At 41.5% G+C, this 23,474-nt stretch overlaps 1 protein-coding gene across 2 annotated transcripts in view; it reads right to left on the bottom strand.

The window, feature by feature from the left end:
• The window catches only part of lonrf1 (LON peptidase N-terminal domain and ring finger 1), a 91,928-nt gene that overhangs the window by 23,276 nt on the left and 45,178 nt on the right, over positions 1 to 23,474 (bottom strand). For both annotated transcript variants that reach the window (XR_007936306.1, XM_028813091.2), the window contains exons 8-10: positions 12,226 to 12,347; positions 9,419 to 9,577; positions 4,184 to 4,346 (exon numbers count right to left, since the gene is read on the bottom strand). Coding sequence is in view for 1 of the 2 variants with exons in the window: in XM_028813091.2 (XP_028668924.1) it covers positions 4,184 to 4,346; positions 9,419 to 9,577; positions 12,226 to 12,347 (444 nt within the window). In the remaining variant the exon portion in view is untranslated. The remainder of the gene's footprint in view (positions 1 to 4,183; positions 4,347 to 9,418; positions 9,578 to 12,225; positions 12,348 to 23,474) is intronic.

Below are 23,474 nucleotides of genomic sequence, written 5' to 3'. Positions count from 1 at the left end.
GCTGACAGGTGTCAGCTGCCCTTCTTTGCTTATCTCTCTAAACTCATAAATACCTAAATAATGAGCAAAGCAATAAAAACACAGCTGTAATGACACCTTCTCTGGGTTTTTTTCCTTGTCCATTTTTGCTTTTGGAAAAAGCGGTTTCAGGTGACATGGTTTATGCTGTTTCACTCTGTGCAGCTGCTGCAGTTGCTTGCCAACTTCACCTTCATTTTCCTCCTCATTATCTGTCTCTAGACGTATCCTTCTGCACTGTCTCTCTCCGGATTGAAGTCCGCTATCGGTGATAGCGGCCATTTCAAGGGCTTGCTGTTTCCGATAAGCAGCGCAGCCATTTCTTTTCTTATCTCTTACCTTTCTATAGTTGAAAATGCCTATTGTCACACACGTGCACATGGAAGGCAGCTAAAGGGCCTGAATAAGAGTAATTCCGCACCAGACTGGGGGTGGCGTAGTGCACTGACTCTTTATCTCACTTCTCTGCAGACCAGTTACAGTCACTTCCGGTGCTGGGCCTAATGACACCACTTCTGGGTCCAGCCCCCTTGATGGTCTAGGTGACCACTGCTGATTTTTATTTTTTATTTGCTTTATTTTGTTATTTACATCTCCTGGTTTCTGCTCAAAAAAGTTTATCTGCCGGTTCATTGACAGAGCACAAATAGTGAGTGGGTGTGGAAGTGGTGCATAGCTACGTGTATTTGGGGTCCACCTCAATGAAAAGCTAGACTGGTCTTGTAACACAGAGGAACTGTGGGAAATAAAAGGGCACAGCAGGATCTTTTTTCTTAGGAGACCACACACCTTTAATGTGACAAGTGACATCCTTTACATGTTCTATGATTCAGTGATGGCCATTGAGATTTTCTTCATTGTAGTGCGCTGGGCCGGGACCATCACTTCAAGAGAGGCCCACTGAATCAACAAGCTAATTAAAAAGAATAGGCTCAGTTATGGGACACTCTCTGGACCCTCTGGGGTTAGTAGAGGAGAGAATGAAGACAAAACAGGGTGTCATTATGAACAATGCTGAACATTCTCTCTGTGACAAACCAACCCTGAGGATTTTCAGCCAACAAATTATTCAGCAGAAGTGTGTCAAGAAATGCGACAGAGGGTCCTTCATACCAACACCAGTATGTCTGTATAGAGCCTCACTGTGTCACTGGGACTGCCAAGTCAGAAGTTTTGTTTCTTTTTAGTCATTCTGGTGTGTATTCAACAGGGGTTTGTTGTTTGACATAATATAATATTATTTATTGTATTTATTTGTTTAACTTGTGTAAAAAGCCAAATTTATCCCAGAGGACAAATAAAGTGCTATCTAATAAACTCTTTTAGGACGGATGTCGACTTTTGTCGACAGGAGGGGTTCAGGGCAATCGACATCCAGGGGTAGAGGGCGACAATCAGCTGTTAATAGCGACAAAACTCACTGTTACGTCACAGGCATTCCCTCTCTGCTCGGAGGAATGTTAGACTCATTGACTCGGCATCTAATCCTTGCGTGTGTGTGAGTTACGAAATGTAAACAAATGTAAACAAAAGCAATATGGCATCGACATCTCACAAGGGAGCGAAGCGAGTGCAGAAAAAAAAATACTCAGCAGACGATGTTTAGCACATTATCGCTGAGTCGGACTCTGATTTTTTCAGAATCTGATTTTGTTGACAGTGATCAGGAGATCGAGCAAGAGAGCGAGGAACTGGCATCAGCTGATCGGACACCAGCCGATGCCGCCCCAGGTGATCGGCTGCTAGCTGAGCGCATTCACGCAGCCAACGCACCTACGGCAAGGTTCGTGTGGGAGGAATACCCAGACATTGATCCGTGGGAGCCAAACTGGCTACCAGACTTCACAAGACAGCATGGCTTGCTGTTGGACACTACAGATTACCAGTCGCTGGACTACTTCAGGCTGCTCTCTCCTGATGCTGCTTTTCAGCTACTGTCAGACGAGACAAACGGGTATGCAGAGCAATTTTTTGAATCGCGGGCTGCTCTTACGCTGCATTCTCGTTTTTCAAAGTGGAAACCCACAACAAAAGACAAGATGAAGGGCTTTGTGATATTACAAATAGAGATGGGACTAGACTGGTGATATAGCTTCAGGGAGCATTGGTCCAAATGTGCTTTGTTCCCTGGTGGCTTTGGACAGGTTATGCCGCGTGATGATAGGTACGTGCTGCTGCAAAGTTTTATTCACTTCTGTGATAACCAGAAGCAAATCTCAAGGGGTGTGCCGGGCTATAACCCCAGGTATAAAGTTCAGCCCCTGCTTGACATTGTGGAACCAACATATAAACAATTTTATCAGCCTGGCCGTGATTTGTCTGTGCATTAATCTATGATAAAAGACAAGGGACGCCTTTTTTTCTTTGCCGGACAAGCCCATAAAGTACGGCATAAAGGATTTTGTATTGGCAGAAGCAAACACTGGTTTCTGCCTGAAAGTAATTACATATACAGTGTGGCGGGTGGCCAGGGCAAATGCCCGGGGAGCAACCATGGGCGTCTCAGTACCTCCCCTGGGACGCTTGGTGGCAGCCTCCCTGGCTGACGTGGGTGCCTCAGTTTCCCGCATGGCTCCATGGGAGATGGAGTTCTCCACAGCCCTGCTGGGATTTGGTGTGGCCGCCAGGGGCTGCTGCATAAGTCCCTGAGGTGGCCCAGACAACTATACAGCCCCTCCCGGAAGTGCAATTAGAAACAGGTGATCAAGCACCTGGAGCACTTCCGGGCGGGCTAAAAAAAGGGCCAGCATTCACCACTTATGATCCAGAATCGGGAGGAAGAGGACGAGGTTACCTGGGAGGAAAGGTGGTGCCAGAGGAAGAGTATTTGTTCTGTGGTTTAAGTGCTTTTGGGACTGTGTATTGCCTGTGGGGTTCACAGGGAAGACGTGCCCCACAGGTGAAGAAAATAAAAGTTTTGTTGAGTTTTACACGTGCCTCTGTGTAAGTCTGTGCCGGGTCGGGTGCTATATTGCATCCTTATCACAACAGAAAAGTATTTCTTTCAAAGAGAGAACTGTCCCATGACAAGTCGGGTTGTGCTGGAGCTGCTTCAGGGCTATGAACATTTGGGTCATGTTGTGTACATGGACAATTTTTATACATGCCCAAAATTGTTCATGGAGCTACAGAGCAGGGGAATTGGAGCTTGTGGCACAGTGAGAGTGAACAGGAGACACAGGCCTTCACAGTTGAAGCCAGACAGACTGAAGAGGAAAAGAGGTGACAATACAGATTTCATGCGGGCAGAAAACTTGGTGGCATTGGCATGGCATGATGTCAAACGGGTGACTTGTCTCCCTACAGTACACACTGACAATATATATGAGAAATAGCAGCAACAGACAATTGAAAAGGAGGCACCAGTGCAACACGTATTGTAAGCAGTACAATATGGCAATGCATGCAAATTGGCTGCTTTGAGCGAGATCATACTTTTCAGGACTTTGCTGTGTAACGTGTATGTGAAATCATAGATAGATAGATAGATAGATAGATAGATAGATAGATAGATAGATAGATAGATAGATAGATAGATAGATAGATAGATAGATAGATAGATAGATAGATAGATAGATAGATAGATAGATAGATAGATAGATAGATAGATAGATAGATAGATAGATAGATACTTTATTAATCCCAAGGGGAAATTCACAAATTTCACAAGTATGCAGGCTCATACAACATGCAAGACAGTAACATTTGTCAAAAGTAAATATTTTGTGCTGATTTGATATGTTAAACAATTGCTTTGTGTTCTTTTATAAAAAAAGTTAGTTTCTGGAAAAATATTCAGCCCTGGGAGAAAAGAAACAAAAAAAGATTAGCCCTAAAAGAGTTAAACCCAATGGACATGGAGTTGCTCATCCCCCTTCTTATTTTGTACAATATCACCTAAAGAACTTCACTGGAGGGAACATGTCTTCACCTGAAAAGCAAAATGGGTTGTTCTCCACCTGCGCAGTAAAGGAAGCCAAAGCAACTGCACAAGACAAGTCCCTATGCAGACCAGAAAGAAGTAAAATGAAAATAAGTCTTTAAAAAATCAAATAACGCTGGGGGCTTTCAAAAACAATAATGAGAGGTTATCTGATAAATCACTAAAACAGGTCAATCTATTACAACATTTTCCTTTTTTGTTAAGAATTTCACATCAACTTACTTTTTGATCTTCCAGATATTCTACATCAGCCGTGTGATATCCATCCCTCTGTCCTCGGCGAAGCACACGGAAACGACTCCCTCCTACTGTATCCACATAGGATCTCCCATCAGGGAGCACATTAAAACTTTGAATCTCCAACATGCATCCATATTCGGCAAACCTACAAAATCGATAATAGCTGTAGAATGTGACAGCTTTTAAACTAGTAATGAAAGATTGCTAAAAAGTGACAAAAAAGATCAATATACTGTTTTCATCAAGTAATAGTACAGGTTGAGTATCAGATTTGGGAATATTTGCATATACATAATGAGATATCTTTGTGATACCCTTGAGCTTCTGGGGTTCTTTAATACCAACATTAGAACAATCTAGACGAGAACAGGCCATTCAACCCAAAAAAGCTCGCCAGTCCTATCCACTTCATTCTTCTAAAATAGCATCAACTCGAGTTTTAAAAATCCCTAAAGTCCTTGTGTTCTTGATGAACTCTTAATGCCCCAGACTCAGTCCACTGTTATAGTTCCCTTAATAATCCTAAACACTTCAGTTAGATCTCCTCTTAATCTTCTTTTGCTCAAACTGAAAAGGCTCAGCTCTTTTAATCTTGCTTCATAACTCGTCCACAGGGTCGCTGAAATCAGCCTAGTCGCTCTTCTCTGGACTTTTCTAACACTGCTATGTTCTTTTTGTAACCTGGAGACCAGACAGCAATATGTCTGCTGTGGCATACAAATGGGCATCCCGGTCAGCAGAGAGCATGAATGATTACCTGGACGGGAGGCCTGAGAGAAACATCAGTGGCTAACTGGGTGGAAATATTATATCGTGCCCAGCCGGTATAAAATAATGGAGGGACCAGAGGAAGCTGTAAATTGGAAGTGGGTCCGTCCCCCATACGCTAGGTGGCAGTGGTCCTCGTGTCAGAGCCCAGTTGGGACACCTGCAGGTGTGCTAGGGAAATGGAGTCCGGGACAGAATGATACCAGATGCAATCCTGGGTCCGACAAGTTGGAGTCGGGAGGCAGCAAGCAGTACTTAGCGAAGGTGATGAAGGAGGAAGGATAAGAAGACCCAAAAGATCATTTATTGGATAGTTGGTGACTTGTTGTTATTATTATTATTATTATTATTGTAATTTGACAAGAGGATTGTGAGAAGGTGCCTGTAAAAAAGGATAATAAGTCTTTTATTTTATTCTATTACACGTGTGGTAAATAGCTGGGACTGTGGTTTAGGGCTCTCTGGCACCCACTTGTGGTCACACTGCATAATGTCTTACTGAGACCGGGACAGCCAATTCAGAACTTTTCTTTCTTTTGTAGAAGTCAAGCAAAATGACACCTTTTACTGGCTAACTGAACAGATTATAATATGTAAGCTTTCGAGGCAGCTAAGGACCCTTCTTCAGGCAAGATGTAATCAAGTCAAGGATGCTTAACAGGTTGACCTGGCTCTGTCTGTCTTGCCGCAGTTCACAAAGACAGTCACTCAAGTGGTGGTGTTTCGTGGCGCTTGATGCGTCCCAGTGGACCTGACACCGCTCCCCTCATCCCTCCTCAAAATGAAGAAATCCATTTGGAGTTGGCTGATCAGCAGTTAATAAAAATAAAAAATTAGAGGGAATATAGGTGACATCATGTTGACACTCAAAAAAAATATTGGATTAATAATAATTCTTTACATTTACATTGCACTTTCTCACTACTTAAAGCACTTTAGGAAGCGGGGTGCCACTTCAAGCACCATTAATGTGTACCGGATAATGCGACGGTAGCCATTTTTGCAGCAGTACACTCACCACACATTAACTATTAGGTGGTGAAGAGGTGAGAGATAGTTAGCCTGTTAGAGACATGGGATGATTAGGGCTCAGAATGACTTGGCCGTGGTGGGCAATTCAGCCAGGACATCACGATACACCCTTACTCTTTACAAAGGATGCCCAGGGATTTTTTATTACCACAGAGAGTCAAGACCTCAGTTTTCTATCTTATCTGAAGGATGGCACTATTTTTACAGCACAGTGTCCCCATCACTGCACTGGTGGCTTTGGAATCCTCATTCAGACCACAGGGTAAGCACCCCCTGCTGGCCACACCAACACCTCTTCCAGCAGCACCCCAAGCTTTTCCTAAATGGTCTCCCATCCAGGTACTGGCTGGGCCCAAACATACCTAGCTTCACGTTGACAATCTCTTCTGAAGTGCATGTGGTGTGGTTGTATGGCAAAAAAACGCAACTTGCCCAACATATGGTCGTGGGTTTGAGCCATGAGATTAAGTCTCATGGTCTACCGACTGAGCTAGTCAGTGCAGCAGACAGCTGGGAATCCTGCCCAGCCTGGATGCCTGGAAGGAGCGGAAGAGGGACAATACCTCTCCTGGACCACAAGAAGGCAGCCACCCTGGTCTGCATTGGGGCCATGGGATCAGAGCTTAGAAGCTCAACCCTTTTGGGGCACGTGGACACCGCCAGGGAGTAACCAGAGGATTATGGAGCCCTGGACTGCAGCACTTCTGCCACAACTGGAAGTGCTATGGGAAGAAATTCCAGGCACACCCGGAGTGCTTCCTTCCAGGTGCTCATGTGGTACTTCCGCCACACCAGAAAGTGCCGCCGGAAGATCATCGCGAAGCAACTGGAGCACATCCGAGGCATTATAAAAGGGGCCGGAGTCAGGAGGAAGAAGACAGAGCTTGAGAGAGGAGGAGTGAGGACAATAGAGAAGAAGGAAAAGGCAAAGAAAAGACTGAGCTGAGTTTATTGTGGTGGTTCGTGCACAGTGTGTTGTACGAAGAAGAAGGTGACAATAAAAAGTGTGTGCTTTTGGAGATCGTTGTGCTTCAGTGTCTGTCTGTAGCTGGGCTGGTGTTTTACACCGGGCATTAGGGATACTCAACTTGTATTACTACTCATAAAGGTGATATTTATTTTATCTACATTACTGGTCATCTCACAGAATTATGACAATGACACAGCTTTCCAAAGCTTATATACAATCATATGAAAAATCTTGGGAACCCCTCTTAATTCTTTGGATTTTTGTTTCTCATTGGCTGAGCTTTCAAAGTAGCAACTTCCTTTTAATATCTGGCATGCCTTATGGAAACAGTAGTATCTCAGAAGTGACATTAAGTTCATTGGATTAACAGAAAATATTCAATATGCATCATAACAAAATTAGACAGGTGCATAAATGTGGGCACCCCAACACAGATATGACATCAATACTTAGTTGAGCCTCCTTTTGCTAATCTAACAGCCTCTAGGTATTTTTGACCATTCTTCATACAAAATCTCTCTAGTTCAGTTCAATTTGATGGCTGCCGAGTATGGACAGCCTGCTTCAAATCATCAGAGGACTGTGACGGCCATTCCAGAACATTGTACTTCTCTCTCTGCATGAATGCCTTTGTAGATTTCCAACTGTGTTTTGGGTCATTGTCTTGTTGGAATATCCAACCCCTGCGTAACTTCAACTTTGTGACTGATGCTTGAACATTATCCTGAAGAATTTGTTGATAAATGGGTTGAATTCATCTGACCCTCGACTTTAACAAGGGCCCCAGTCCCTGAACTAGCCACACAGCCCCACAGCATGATGGAACCTCCACCAAATTTGACAGTAGGTAGCAGGTGTTTTTCTTGGAATGCGGTGTTCTTCTTCCGCCATGCAAAGCGGTTTTTGTTTTGACCAAATAACTCAATTTTTGTCTCATCAGTTCAAAGCACTTTGTTCCAAAATTAATCTGGTTTGTCTAAATGAGCATTGGCATACAACAAGCGACTCTGTTTGTGGCGTGAGTGCAGAAAGGGCTTCTTTCTCATCGCCCTGTCATACAGATGTTCTTTGTGCAAATTGCGCTGAATTGTAGAATGATGTACAGATACACCATCTGCAGCAAGATGTTCTTGCAGGTCTTTGGAGGTGATCTGTGGGTTGTCTGTAACCATTCTCACCATCCTGCCTGCACAAATGCCGCTCCTGTATTTTTCTTGGCCTGCCAGACCTGATGGGTTTAACAGCAACTGTGCCTGTGGCCTTCCATTTCCTGATTCCATTCCTTACAGTTGAAACTGACAGTTTAAACCTCTGAGATGGCTTTTTGTAGCCTTCCCCTAAACCAGGAGACTCAATAATCTTTGTTTTCAGATATTTTGAGAGTTGCTTTGAGGATCCCATGCTGTCACTCTTCAGAGGAGAGTCAAAGGGAAGGAAGCACAACTTGGAATTGACCACCTTAAATACCTTTATATCTCATGATGGGACACACCTGTCTATGAAGTTCAAGGCTTAACGAGCTCATCCAACCAATTTGGTGTTATAAGTAATCAGCATTGAGCAGCGACAGGCATTCAAATCAGCACAATGACAAGGGGACCCACATTTGTGCACAGCCAGTTTTTCAAATTTGATTTAATTTCATACAACTAAATACTGCTTCACTAAAAATCTTTGTTCGGAAAACACTGCAGTATTCAGATGTTCATAGATGACATACCACTGTTATCTTTATTGTTGAAAGGACAGTCAATTATTATGCAGGCTGACAGGGGTTCCCAAACTTTTTCATATGCCTGTATTTTATCATTCAGTAATTTTAAAAGCAACAAGTTGCAAGCAGCCAACTAGCAATACACAGTAGTATCAGATAACTTAACTTTAAGAAATGTTTTAACAAAAACCAACACTTTAGCATGTGATGAGTTTTATATATGCATACAGATATTTCTATATATTTTAAAACTGAAGCTGATAATTCAAAGAATAATTGGTCTGGAATTAGTGATTGTGGGTGTGTGTGTATGTGTGTGAGTGAGAGTATGCCCTGTGAAGGGCTGGCATACTGTCCAAGCTAAAGCTAAAGAGATAAACTCCACCTCTTATAAATATGAAACTGACAAAATGGGTATCGAGAATGAATGAATGAATGACAAGTTCATTTAATGTAACAATTTGTAGTGAGAAGTCAAGCAAAATGGCACCTTTTATTGGCTAACTAAAAAGATTACAATATGCAAGCTTTTGAGGCAACTCAGGCACATTTTTCCTGAAGAAGGGGCCTGAGTTGCCTCGAAAGCTGGCATAATGTAATGTTTTTAGTTAGCCAATAAAAGGTGTCATTTTGCTTGGCTTCTCACTACATTCATAATGGCTAACATGGAATAGTACCCTAATGCAACAATTTGGAAATTTGGTATAACCATTCACAACTGGAAATCACTCACCCTTTTCCGTGCTGATACGTGCACATCCCAAACCGTTTTGTCCCAGTTTCCATACATCTGCGCATCATTAAGCGGTATCGAGGCTCAAATATATGAAGAGGGCAGGGGATTCCAGGGTAGGCCATAGTGCACACAAAGATTGGAATATTCTTTGTTAAACTACATGCAAACACAATAATTGGAAAAAATGTGTTAAATAAGCTCTTATTTAAATAATCTTTTCATCTAGGTATAGAAACAATATAAGAATTACACACAGGGTTATGGAACTAGAAATATGCTTTAAATAAATTTACAGTGTTTATATCTTCAACAAAACCCTACAAGTAGGTACAGGCCCCTTGATAATTCAATTTACCCACACCTGGCATTTCTCAGTTTATTCAGAGGTTTTTATAAACCTACAGGGCCTACAGATTCTGTGGAATCCTTTCTTAACAAGCTGCGCTATGTCAAGCACCATCCTAAAGGGAGCTATAAATGTTTAGCAGCTTTCTGAAAATGAATAACCTGTAGAAATGTGTGGTACATAAATTGTGCATAAAAACCATATTTAAAAAGTGCTATGAAAAAAATACATGCTTTTCCCTTCTGATGTTCTACGTGAAAGTAATTTCTTTAACACTAGAATCCCTGAAGCCTACGAAAAAACTTGTAATCCTGGGACACCTTAAATTCCTTTGCACCTCTCCATTAGCGTCTTTTATTTTGTAAATGTCTCAATCAGCATAAGCAGCAAGCAGCCTGCTATCCCATCACCCCCACCGACGCAGCTCAACTTGGGCAAAAAGTCTGTTTACGTGGGTGTGAGGTGCCTGGAGTTGTAGAGGATAAATAATATATTGTTATTTGGAACACATGCATTTCATGTGTGTTCCGTGTCTACAACAATCTATGTAAGTGTAGGATGACAGGAAATGCGAGAAATGCAAGAAATGTTGAACACATACCTAAAACAGAAACGTTTTTCATGTTGTAGTACTAATGATAAAATTTTGACATGAACTGTATAACGTGTGAAGACTGAAGTGCAAATATCAAATAAACACTTTCACAAAAGGTACACATATACTGCAACAAGACAAGTGCGCTTTTATTCAGGAAAATATCCGAAGAAAAAGAAATCGAGTTAGGGTACGACGCTGACTCGACAGATTGGGTGGTGCTACGGTAAGAACTGCTGACTCATAATCAAGAGGTTGCCGGTTTGATTTCGGGCGCTCCCTAGAAATACCGTTTTGAGTAGTGAGCTGCTCTTATTGTTACTATTATACAATAAAAACATACATTTGATTTATTTGAGTCTGTAAATTTATCGTACTATTTGTAAGAGCCATTTCCTAGTTACATAAGATTCATAAATATTTTACTAGATGACAATGCATAATCTATGGGAGGTTCCTAAAGCCCCCATAAATTGAGTAAAATTGGTATATTCTAGTTATATCTATCTGCTTTAACTAAACATTATTCTTCAGTTAGTGACCAGCCTTGCCATGTGTAAGATGTAGAGGGAACATGGTTTTAAACTTTAGTGTAGCCGCCGAAGTATAAGGCAAGATCAAGCATGGGTAAAACGCGTGCCGAAAGAAATCTCTCAGTCCAAAAGTTCGTTTTAAACATATTTAGTGAAAATTAAAAGCAAATAATCCGCACAAGAATAAAGAAAAAAGTAGTTACACACGTAGAATAAAAGGCAAAAACAAGGAAAAATATATCTTCTCTAAACTTAGCTTTTCTTGAGAAACTTTAGTTATTTCTGTACTTAAAAGTTCTTAATTTCTTCTTCTGTATGCCTTAAGCGTATGGCTTTGCACTTAAATAAGCGCATTTTCTTAAGAGTTACTTCACACACTCAAAAGGCCCGTAGGCCCAGTTTAAAACCATGTGCCTTCTACATCTTACACATGGCAAGGCTGGTCACTAACTGAAGAATAATGTTTAGTTAAAGCAGATAGATATAACTAGAATATACCAATTTTAACTTATGCATTGTCATCTAGTAAAATATTTATGAATCTTATGTACCGTATATACTCGAGTATAAGCCGACCCGAATATAAGCCGAGGTACCTAATTTTACCTACAAAAACTGGAAAAACTTATTGACTCGAGTATAAGCCTAGGGTGGGAAATGCAGCAGCTACTGGTAAGTTTTAATAATCAAAATAAATACCAATAAAATTACTGTACATCAATTGAAGCATCAGTAGGTTAAATGTTTTTGAGTATTTATTTCAAAGAAAAACAGTAAACTAGCTCTGTAAGTGGAGAAGAGGGTCAACAAAAACAATATGGTATCTCTCTCGCGAGTGTGTGTGTGTGTGTGTGTCTCTCTCGCGTGTGTGTGTGTACTATACACTCCAGCTTTCTGTTCGGGTTGGCGGGGGCAGCGGGACCTGACTCGAATATAAGCCGAGGGTGACGTTTTCAGCACATTCTGGGTGCTGAAAACTCGGCTTATATTCTTGTATATACGGTAACTAGGAAATGGCTCTTACACTTTTAAAGGTTAGCGTTTTTTTTTCTTTTATATTCAGTTTTTTTCTCTCAGTCACGTTCATGGTCCCCCCAATCTGACACTGCTGTTTTCAAATAAAGACGTGCTATAACAGAGGTGAACTCAGATGAGGGTTCAACATCGCAGCCTTTTGGCAAAGATTTGGTGCAGAGAATTGGTATGCACCCTTCTTGTAAGAAAATATCTAAAAAATATTAAACATTATATAAAATGTTTCTTGGTCTTGTTGTTTATTTTATATAAATGTTATGGGCTTTACTAGCTTTACATAAGCAGACCTACTTACTTTGAAAGTTCAGCAATTTCTGCTTCATGCACCTGCCTCCTCTCTTCCAGCTGCAATGGGAAGCTTCTGGACATTATTTCCTCTAGTAAAAGGGTGCGGTTATATTTCCTGTTTTTGAGGTACTGTAATTTGGTAGAAAAAAAAAAAACAGTGTGTCAGAGTCTGCAGACCGTATGTTTATCCACTGCATGAGAACATAGCTAAGAGAACCCAAAAAAAAAGGTAACATTTAAAACCATATGTATTGTAATTCTTCTATAAAATACTGATTAAAGAGCAGTTTACAATGTCTCAAAAAGACTTCTTATGGCAAGTTAAAACACTAATGGTAATACATCCATCCATTATCCAACTCGCTATATCCTAAAACAGGGTCACGGGGGTCTGCTGGAGCCAATCCCAGCCAACACAGGGTGCAAGGCAGGAACAAACCCCAGGCAGGGCGCCAGCCCACCGCAGGGCACACACACCCACAAACCAAGCACACACTAGGGACAATTTAGGATCGCCAATGCACCTAATCTGGATGTCTTTGGACTGTGGGAGGAAACCCATGCAGACATGGAGACAACATGCAAACTCCACACAGGGAGGACCTGGGAAGCGAACCCAGGTCTCCTTACTGCGAGGCAGCAGCGCTACCACAGCGCCACCATGCCGCCCAATGGTAATACATTTTCTGCAAATTTATAATTCTTAGCATGAACAAATATTTCCTAACATTTGTGCAAAATGTACCTTTAATAAGTTTTTATCTTGCCAACTACAGTGCCCTCCATAATGTTTGAGACAAAGACACATTTTTCCTTGATTTGCACGTCCGCTCTACAGTTTAAAATTACAACTCAAACAATTCAGACGAGATTAAAGTTCACTTTGCAGACTTTCATTTAAGGTCAAACAATTCTTTTTCTACACAAAACCCTGAACACACACAACGGCGATACCCCCATAATGTCTGGCACACAGCAACAGCAGGTCTATTAAAGTCATCATATTTAAGACTCTGTCGCCAATCTCTCGCAAGAAATTACTGCTTGAAGTATAAAAAGAGGAAGTATAAAAACTATAGTGCAAGTAAGTTTGTAACCACTCCTAAGCACCTAAAACAGAAAGACAAATTTTAGAATTTGGTTAAAAACATAATAATAAGCAAGGGGAGCTCCAGATATTGACAGATGTGACAAAGATAAATAAAACACAATATGCACACAGACACAAAGATAAATCTCAAGATGAACAATGGGAAGTGAAAATGAGATGAAAAAAAACAAATGTCAACAGTTTCTCTGCAGGAATGACGGGAGAGCCGCCATTTCAATATACATTTCCAGTTCTATAATTGGCAGGCTCATCTTTACTGACCATATGGCTAATGATTGTGAGAGTAGATTGACTTCAGGTATATGGAGAACAACTTCCCACCTAAAAATAATAAAAAAAAAAAGCCTTGTTGGACAAATTGGGCACTGCCAATTCTGCTAGATGTTAGTAGCATGCAAAGCCCGTTCCAACCTGAATTCCTGGCTTAAGAACCTACCAGATTTCCTTCACCTCCCAACTACCTCCATGCCGGAAAAATTATTGATCAGTCTTGAGGACTTGGACAGCATTTCCGTAATATGTAAAACCATTTTACAGTCCCTCCTTTTCAAAGATCCAAGGGTGCAGTGGGAAAAGGATCTGTCACTCAACATCTCAGAAAAGGAGTGGAAGACAGCCATGCACAAAATTCACTCGAGCTCCATATGTACAAAGTATACAATTATCAGTCATCTTCCAACCCGTTATATCCTAACATAGGGTCACGGGGGTCTGCTGGAGCCAATCCCAGCCAGCACAGGGCGCAAGGCAGGAATAAAGCTCCGGGCACGGTGCCAGCCCACCTGCAGGGCATACACACACACACAAACACACCAACACACCAAGCACACACTAGGGACAATTTAGGATCGCCAATGCAATGCAATGACTGTTTTGACTTGACACAACATGTTGATTTTCCAACGCATTCTGGCGGTCATATATTGGACCTGATCTGCACTTCTGGACTATCTGTTGCCAACATTTACAGCACTGATTTGGGACTCTCTGACCATAAGGCAGTATTTTTCACTGTCTCATTACCTCTCCCACCTCTTACCTGTAAACGACAAATTTCTTACAGAAACCTTAAAAATATCTGTCCCTCTATCCTTTCTGGATCCATTTCTGATCTTTTACTGTCTGCACCTATTCCATCAACACTAGATAGTTTTGTTCACCACTATAACACAGCCCTTCACTCAGCATTAGATAAAACAGCTCCTTTAAAACATAAGGAGGTTTCCTTTAAATGCTCAGCTCCTTGGTATAACTCAGAATTGAGATCTATGAAAGCAGCTGGCCGACGCCTTGAGAGAATGTCATGTAAGTCTGGCCTCACCGTGCACATCCAGGCTTTCTCTGACCACCAAAGAGCTTACAGAGAAGCACTAACTTCTGCCAAGAACACCCATTATGGCAGAATAATAGAAAGTGGCCATGATAACCCAAGGGTTTTGTTCTCTGTAGTTAATAAACTACTCGAACCCGCATCTGGTCCAACTACCTCTTCTACTGAAGTCTGTGAGGAATTCCTCCACTTTTTCCGTAACAAAATTAAAGATCTAAATAATTCAACTAACATAAATACATCATCTGTTTATATCTCTCCCTGTTTTCCCACTCCATCCAGCTCCTTCTCTAAGTTCTCACCAGTCACTTCTGCGTTTGTTAATAACCTGCTTTGTAAGATGAGGCCGACTACTTGTGTACTGGACCCCATCCCCACCACACTACTTAAATCCTGCCTTCATGCCATAATCCTGACTATTACAACAATAATAAACTCATCCCTTGACACTGGCTCTGTGCCGCTCACTTTTAAAATTGCTTCTGTAACCCCAATGTTAAAAAAGTCTGGCCTTGATGCTGACAATCTTAACAATTTCCGGCCTATTTCCCACTTACCTTTCCTGTCAAAAGTTCTTGAGCGTGTTGTAGCTTCCCAACTCACCAATTACCTAACCTCTAATAATTTGATGGAACCCTTTCAGTCTGGTTTCAGGGCGCGGCACAGCTGTGAAACTGCTCTGCTACGGGTAACCAATGATTTGCTTATGGCAGCAGACTCTGGACAAACTAGCATATTAATTCTGTTAGACCTCAGTGCAGCATTTGACACTGTTAGACATGACATCCTACTGTCCAGAATGGAGAACATGCTGGGTATCTCTGGCACTGCCCTCCAGTGGTTCAAGTCCTATCTGACTGATAGGCAAGAGTTTGTTAGTCTTGGCAACAGCAGATCCAGCTCAGCGCCAGTCACACAAGGAGTCCCTCAGGGCTCTGTCCTCGGTCCTCTGCTTTTCTGTATTTATATGCTTCCCCTTGGCCATATTAGCCGTAGTAATGGATTGGGTTATCATTTTTATGCAGATGATACTCAGCTCTACTTCAATGTTAAAAGTGGAACTTCATCAGAGCTTTCTCAGCTCACAACCTGCCTTAGTGAAATTAAAACCTGGATGGAGCAGAACTCTTTAAAATTAAATTGCAATAAAACTGAACTCCTGCAAATTGGGACTAAAATGCAACTTAATAAAATGAGCTCCTTCCCAGTCCATCTTGGCGGTGATCTCATCAGACCTGCCTCTACTGTAAAAAATCTTGGGTGTCATTTTTGATTCCTCCCTCACTTATTCCGCCCACATAAATCACATTAAGAAACTTTCTTACTTTCACCTCCGTAACATATCCCGTGTTCGCTCTTTCCTCTCCTTCTCTAATGCTGAGAAACTTGTCCATGCTTTTATCACATCCCGCATCGATTATTGTAATTCCCTACTGGCAGGTGCCCCTTCTAATCTTATATCACAGCTCCAGCTTATTCAAAACTCAGCTGCAAGAGTCCTTACTCGAACCAGCAGCAGCGAGCACATCACACCCATCCTGCTCCGTCTTCACTGGCTCCCTGTGTCGTACAGAATCGAATATAAAATCCTACTAATAACCTACAAAGCTTTAAATAACCTCACACCAAACTACATCAGTGACCTTCTCCATCACTATGTGCCTGCCCGCCCAATAAGGTCCTCGGTTTCTGGTAATCTTGTTGTGCCCCTCACTAATCTACACTCCATGGGTGACAGGGCCTTCAGCTGTATAGCGCCCAGGCTCTGGAATGACCTACCAAAATTAATCAGGTCAGCTGACTCCATGAATTCTTTTAAAAAACAACTCAAAACTCATCTGTTCAGGAAGGCTTTTAGCTCTACTTGACTTTATTACCCTTCTCTCAGTTTACCTCTCTGTCAAGTTGCTAATGTAACCTGTGTGTGTGTGTGCTAGATCATCAATTATGTTGTCTTGTTTTTTTCTCAGAATTTACTGTCTTAATCTTCTTTATTTATTTATCTGGTTTGTACAATGCTATATACTGTATATTCTGCCATTCTTTATTTATTCTGTAAGTGCCTTGAGCATGGGAAAGGCGCTATATAAATAAAATGTATTATTATTAACCTGCATGTATTACGTAGGACTGTGGAAGGAAACCGGAGCGCCCAGAGGAAACCCACGCAGACACGGGGAGAACATGCAAACTCCACGCAGGGAGGACCTGGGAAGCGAACCCAGGTCTCCTAACTGCGAGGCAGCAGCACTACCATTGTACCACCGTGCCGCCCACAGCATATAATTTATTGGAAAATTGTCCAAAATGTTTCCAGGGCAAGATCCAACCTGCGAAGGTTGCAATCGAGCTCCAGCCTCACTGGGCCACATATTGTGGGCCCATTCTGGACCAAAATCTGTAAATGCCTATCAGACAGCCTTGGTGTCCCAATCCCTCCTAATCCCCTAACAGCTGTGCCTGGTGGTCTCACAAAGGGGCTTAAAATGGAGAAGGACAAACAAACTGTAATTGCCTTTACCTCACTATTAGCACATAGACTTATCTTGGTCGACTGGAAGAATCCTAACTCACCTCTTTTAAGTCTGTGGGTAACTAATGTTGTATACTATTTGAAAATGGAAAAAATCAAATTCCCACTTAAAGGATCTGTGCAAATCTTTTTCAAAACCTGGCAGGATCTAATCAGTAACATTTTAGAATAAGCATTTAAATTGAGGAAGCAGGTTCTCTCCCCTCTTTTACTCGAGTTATCTTTATTCATTTATTAATTAATCTATTTACTTATTTCATCCATCCATCCATTTTCCAACCCGCTGAATCCGAACACAGGGTCACGGGAGTCTGCTGGAGCCAATCCCAGCCAACACTGGGCACAAGGCAGGAACCAATACCGGGCAGGGTGCCAACCCACCACAGGACACACAGAAACACACACACACACACCAAGCACACACTAGGGTCAATTTAGAATCGCCAATTTTACTAGCTTAAAGTTTTACTCTGCTGACCTAGCTCTCTTTCTCAGTGGTGGGGGTTGATTTGTTTCAAGCCTATTTTTGTAAATCTTGATTTATTTGTATGGAATGTTATTTGATTTTAATAAAATAAATAAAATCAAAAGAAAATTGACTTGGGTAACTGGTCAGCTGTGCACATCATTTGATAACAAAGGTGTAAATTTGAGATGAATTGACATCTTTGCAGACTCCGTCAGACATGAAGCCTCCCAAATGGACACCCAAATTCAAATGAAGAACAATAATTCAACAATAATTCAGTTCTGATGGACATACTCCCGACCACCTTACCTCCACTTCTTACCATACAGGCTCTCCTGCCTCTTTCTTAACCCATACCCTCTGTTCTCTCCTCCTTGTTTCTTTTCTTGACCCTTTCTGATCTTTTGGTTTTTTCCCCTCTCTGCCATGCAGGACCCCTAAATAGCTCTGATGGGGTGCCAATGCCATCCTCTACCTACTGTGAACGAGGCACTTGACTGACATGCTCCAATTTGTACCTGAATGCGTGATCAGCCAAGCACCCCAATCAACCTCAGAGTGGGACATGCACCTGCTCAGATCCTGCATGCTCCGGGACTCTCAATTTATTTATTTATTTTAAAATACAAACCCCACAAACCTCTCTCATCACAGCATTGCCAAATGCAAAAATGATAAATAATTGACAAGACTAAAATTCTCTACTCTCCCTACAGCCTCCACTGGGCCATCACTTCTGCGTGACATACTACCAGCACACTTAAGAAGTTCAAGGAGAAAATTTACAGCATGCATCTGACTTGTTGATAATACTAGACTGTAATAATAAATCCTGAAAAACAAGTAAATGAAAATGGCTGCAGCAAAGGCTTGGTAAAGAATCACTAAAGCATAACCATTTTGTGCCAGTACGAGGCAATTTAGGCCATAACAGTAATGTCTAACTGCCATGAGTAATGGCTCTCCTGAGATTGGGGAGATGGAAGTAAAATGAAATATCGGGTACCATTCTAAACTTTAAAAGCGCAAACTGGTTTTAAAGCAACACCATTTTTTTGGCTTCATATCGCTGCTGGTTTCATTTCAAATCTGAATTACTTGTGTATAATGCTGGGAGGTATACCAGTTCCTGCCGAAAACCGTTTTTTATTTTTGTTATGATATGGATTTTTCTTATACCGCAATACTGGTTTAAATAACTTAAACAATGTTCGGAACGTGGCGCAGCGGAAAACTGTTTAAGGGGGGACCTTTTTCACTGCTACACCGCTAAACACGCAGGCAACGGAGTACATGCGTTAGTGGAGGTATTGAGCGATGAAAATCGACAGAGGACATTCAGAAACTGAAGCTGTTGCAGATGATAAAGTTGAACGTGATGACACAGAAGAACTTTTGCCGAAAAAAGGAGCCGTGTCTGTTGTCTGGAGATACTTTGGTTTTAAAAGGTCGGATATAGACCAAACAACTATTTTCTGCAAATGTTTCGAGCTAAAGTTGTCGCCAGAGGCGGCAACACGAGCAATTTGTTGCACCACCTTAGCCGCAAACATGCTTTGTTGTACCGTGAATGTATGGAACTAAGATTGGTACCTTCCATGTCCTCAGGTAAAACTGAAAAAGCGAGAGGACACTTGAGTCAGACGTGTTTGCCAAAAGTACTGACTACAACAAAAAAAGCAAGTGGTGGATTGAGATAACCAACGCCATTACAATCCATATAGCTAATGTGTCAGTGGACAGAGATTGGTATCATTAACAGAAAGTGTAGTTGGTTTACAAAAACTATTGACTATTTATTACTTATTCTAAGACATGTTCAGTGCAATACAACTTTTGACAAGCACCTCTGGATATCTAAATGCCTCTTTGGATGGTTGAAAATATGTTGTCAAAATTATAGTTTAAGTTGTTTGCAAAATTTGTTCAATAAAAAAAGTTCTATATTTTGACTGCAGCTGTCATGCAATGTGATTCCTTCTCTTCATTAGTGCCACCCCCATTGAAAATTATCACTTTATGGGGCCATGCAAACCTGTATTAATATGTGTGTGCACTAGGCTTGGGCGGTAATACGGTAATATGGTATCCCGCGGGATCTAAAAATAGCAATGGTATCAGTTTCAATACCGTTATACTGTCATAAAAACAATGCACTTATATGGGAGACAAGGATTAAATATTAAATATAATTTATTTAATGCCTAAAAATGCGTATGTATGGTTGTCATCACGTGACAGCGTGGAGGAGAAAGAGAGAGGTGGGGAAAGATGGCGAGTCGTGCACCAAGTGACCTGGTCTCGAAAAAGAACACAACTTCTGCAGTTTGGCAGTATTTCGGGTTTCGACCGAACGAGAAGGGAGAGGCGGTAAATACGGACGAGGCAATTTGCAAATTGTGCAACAAAAAGGTGATCGCGAGAGATGGAAATACCTCGAACCTAAGGTCGCATATACGAAACCACCATCCACTCACTGCTGCGAGGATGGACCCGAGTTCACTCAGTGCAACAGTTTCAACGCCTCCCGATGCAGGACCAACAACATCTAGGTCCACCGCCAGTACGCAGCCGACGATAATGGGGGCCTTCGGGAAAGCAACAAAGTACAAAAGGGACAGTGTCCGTTGGAAAACCTGTACTGATGCAGTGACAAAATACTTGGCGAAGGAAATGGTCTCTTTCCACACAGTGGAAAAAAAGTCCTTTACGGACATGGTAAAGGTCCTAGATGCCCAGTACGAGCTGCCTGGACGGAAATATTTCTCACAAACAGCCGTCCCACATTTATATAGTAAAGTTAGAGACAATGTTCAAGTGCTGCTGTCAGCGGCAGACAGTTATTCCTTAACAACTGACATGTGGTCGTCAGTTAACATGACACTATATATGTCTCTGACTGTCCATACTATTACACCTGACTGGAAACTTGAATCCAAATGCCTCCAAACTACGTATTTTCCTGAGAGTCATACAGCGGACAATCTTGCTGCTGCGCTCAGAGCTGCACTTCAGGAATGGCAACTTGACGAGAAAAAACTTTCAGCCATAACCACTGACAACGCTGCCAATATTCATGCCGCAATCAGGTCCCTGCATTGGCCGTGGCTATACTGCTTCAGTCACAATCTAAACTTGGCTGTCACAAATGGATTGCATGACCAGAGGCAAAAAACCGAGCGCGCCCTCGGACTATGCCGTAATATTGTCGGGGCCTTTTCACACAGCTGGCAACGTAAGCATGAACTCCACAAGAAGCAAGTGGACTTGGGACTCCCAAAACATAGTCTCATAACGGTAAGCATAAAACGTGCAGAGAGTTCCTCAGGGGCAGGGGCTCAAATATAAAAAAAGGGGCATATATATATTTTATTTATATATAATATATATGCTTTGCATCACATAAATAAATTATATTGAAAAGTAGGCTATATTAAAATAGAAAACCATTTTTTAAATTGTAATTTTTTTCCTGTATTTTTTATCAAATAAATGCAGGCTTGATGCGCATAAGGGACTTATTTAGCCTAAAATAAATGTGCATGCAAATTTGACCAAATGGAATAATATACATTAATAGACTTACTTATTTATTCATTCATTTGTTTATTTAGGCCTATTTATTCATTCATTCGTTTATTTATGCCTATTTATTCATTTATTTGTTTATTTAGTCCTATTCATTCATTTAATCGTTTATTCATCATTCATTAATTAATTCATCCATCCATCTGTCGGCAGGACTGCGCAACTCGCTGGGGCTCCAAACTGGCAATGGTGGAGCGCATCCTCGAGCAGGCTCAAGCGATCAGACACGTCCTGTCTGATGACAGAAGGAGCAGCCTGTCCCTGACCTGGCAGGACATGGACGTCTTGAAAGCTGTTCACGAAGCACTAAAACCAGTCGGTGACTTCACTGATATTTTGTCAGGAGAAAATTATGTGACCAGTTCCTGTATCCTCCCCATACTACAGCTCTGCAGGGACAATGTGTTGGCTGCATCAGAAAATGACCTCCAGCTAACAAAGTCAATCAAAACTGGAATTCTAACAAAGCTGGAGGCCAAGTATGAATCCAATTCAGTGCGCAAAATATTGCGAAAATGCACTTTCCTCGACCATCGTTACCGTGGAGGATATGAGACGGATGACAACGCATTGGCTAAGACCAAGGCTGAATTACAGGCTGAGATCGTGAGCTTAGAGGCAGCAGGTCCAGTGGCCATCAGAGTGGAAGAGGGAGAGGCGCAACCTGCACCCTCACGAAAAAAGATGACTCTGGGAAGTATGTTGCAAAAAAAATCTGATGCAATGGCAGGTCCCGTTGGCACCGTAGAGGACTGAGTCGGAGCTGAAATAACAGCCTACTGTTTGGAGCCAGTTACTCAAGGAGACGAGGACCCACTTCTCTGGTGGAAAAATGCTGCCGGGCGTTTTCCCCAGATGTCGCGAGTGGCACGAAAGTACCTGTGCGTCTGTGCCACAAGCACACCATCGGAGCGGGTTTTCAGCACCGCAGGTAAAGTTGTTGGTCCACAACGTGCCCTGTTAAAGCCGGACAAAGTAAACATGCTGGTTTTTCTAGCGAAAAATCTTGACTAGATTGATGCCACTTGCCATTCGTTCCTATTCGCACTGTGTTTATTTTTATTTATTTAATTGATTCAGGTATTTTTATTTGGTTTACGTTAAAAACAATATTGGAAAGAAGACTGGAAAGAAGTTTTTGTTTAGGACTATTGCTTTGCAATACGTTTTATAATATGGATGATGTTTATGTTAATTCAACTCTGGTTGACTGTTGTGGGTCTATTTGCACTTTTTTATAAGCTGCTCTTCTTTGTTATTAAAAGTTGTTCAGGAGGTGTGATTTAATTTAATTGATTTGTGTGCGCGTCTCCACGCGAAAACTGTTCTGGATGTTTATGTTAATTTAATTCTGTTTGACTGTTGTATTTGCACTTTTTTATAAACTGCTATTTGTTGCTAATAAAAGTTGTTAATATTGTTCTGCATGTTATTTTGTTATTGTTTCAGTATTAGTGTTTGATATTCAGTTTCTGAACGGTTTAGGCACAAGCCAACAGTTTGGTGACGCTGTCTGAGCCTTACGTCACATTTTTTTTATTATTCACGGTAATACCGTATACCGAGGTAAAATAGGGAGGAGGTTTGACGGTATCAAAATTTGGATACCACCCAACCTTAGTGTGCACATTAAAATGTTTTTTTGTAGAATGTACAATTCTCATGACAGTAGAATAGGTTATTCTTAGCCAGTCTACTGCAGTAATTGCACTGGAAAATGTGGTTAACATCCACTCATGCACAGGAAAAAAATACCGTCGAATACCGTGAAACCGGTATCATTTTGAAAAATACCGTGATATAGAATTTTGGTCATACCGCCCAGCACTACTTGTGTATACGGAAAAAAAAAATAATTTTGGCCTCTATCTTCCAAAATTCATGGAGGACACTACATAAGTAACTACAGGTGACCTAACATTTGAACAATCTCAACAAGGACAGGACAATCAGCCTAACAAAGCTCACCAGTCCTGTCCACTTAATTATTACAAAATAACATCAAGTCGAGTTTTGAAGGTCCCTGAAGTTCTACTTGGTCATTTATTCCATGTGTCTGTGGGTCTCTTTGTAAAGAAAAAACTTCCTAATGTTTGTGTGAAACTTACCCTTAAATTTCCAACTGTGTCCCCGTGTTCTTGATGAACTCATTTTGAAGTCACTGTCTCAATCCACTGGACTAATTCCTTTCATAATTTTGAACACTTCAATCAGGTGTCCACTTA

This window comes from Erpetoichthys calabaricus, chromosome 11 (assembly GCF_900747795.2).
Source record: "Erpetoichthys calabaricus chromosome 11, fErpCal1.3, whole genome shotgun sequence".
NCBI lineage: Eukaryota > Metazoa > Chordata > Cladistia > Polypteriformes > Polypteridae > Erpetoichthys > Erpetoichthys calabaricus.
This window is presented reverse-complemented; position numbering and strand designations above follow the sequence as displayed.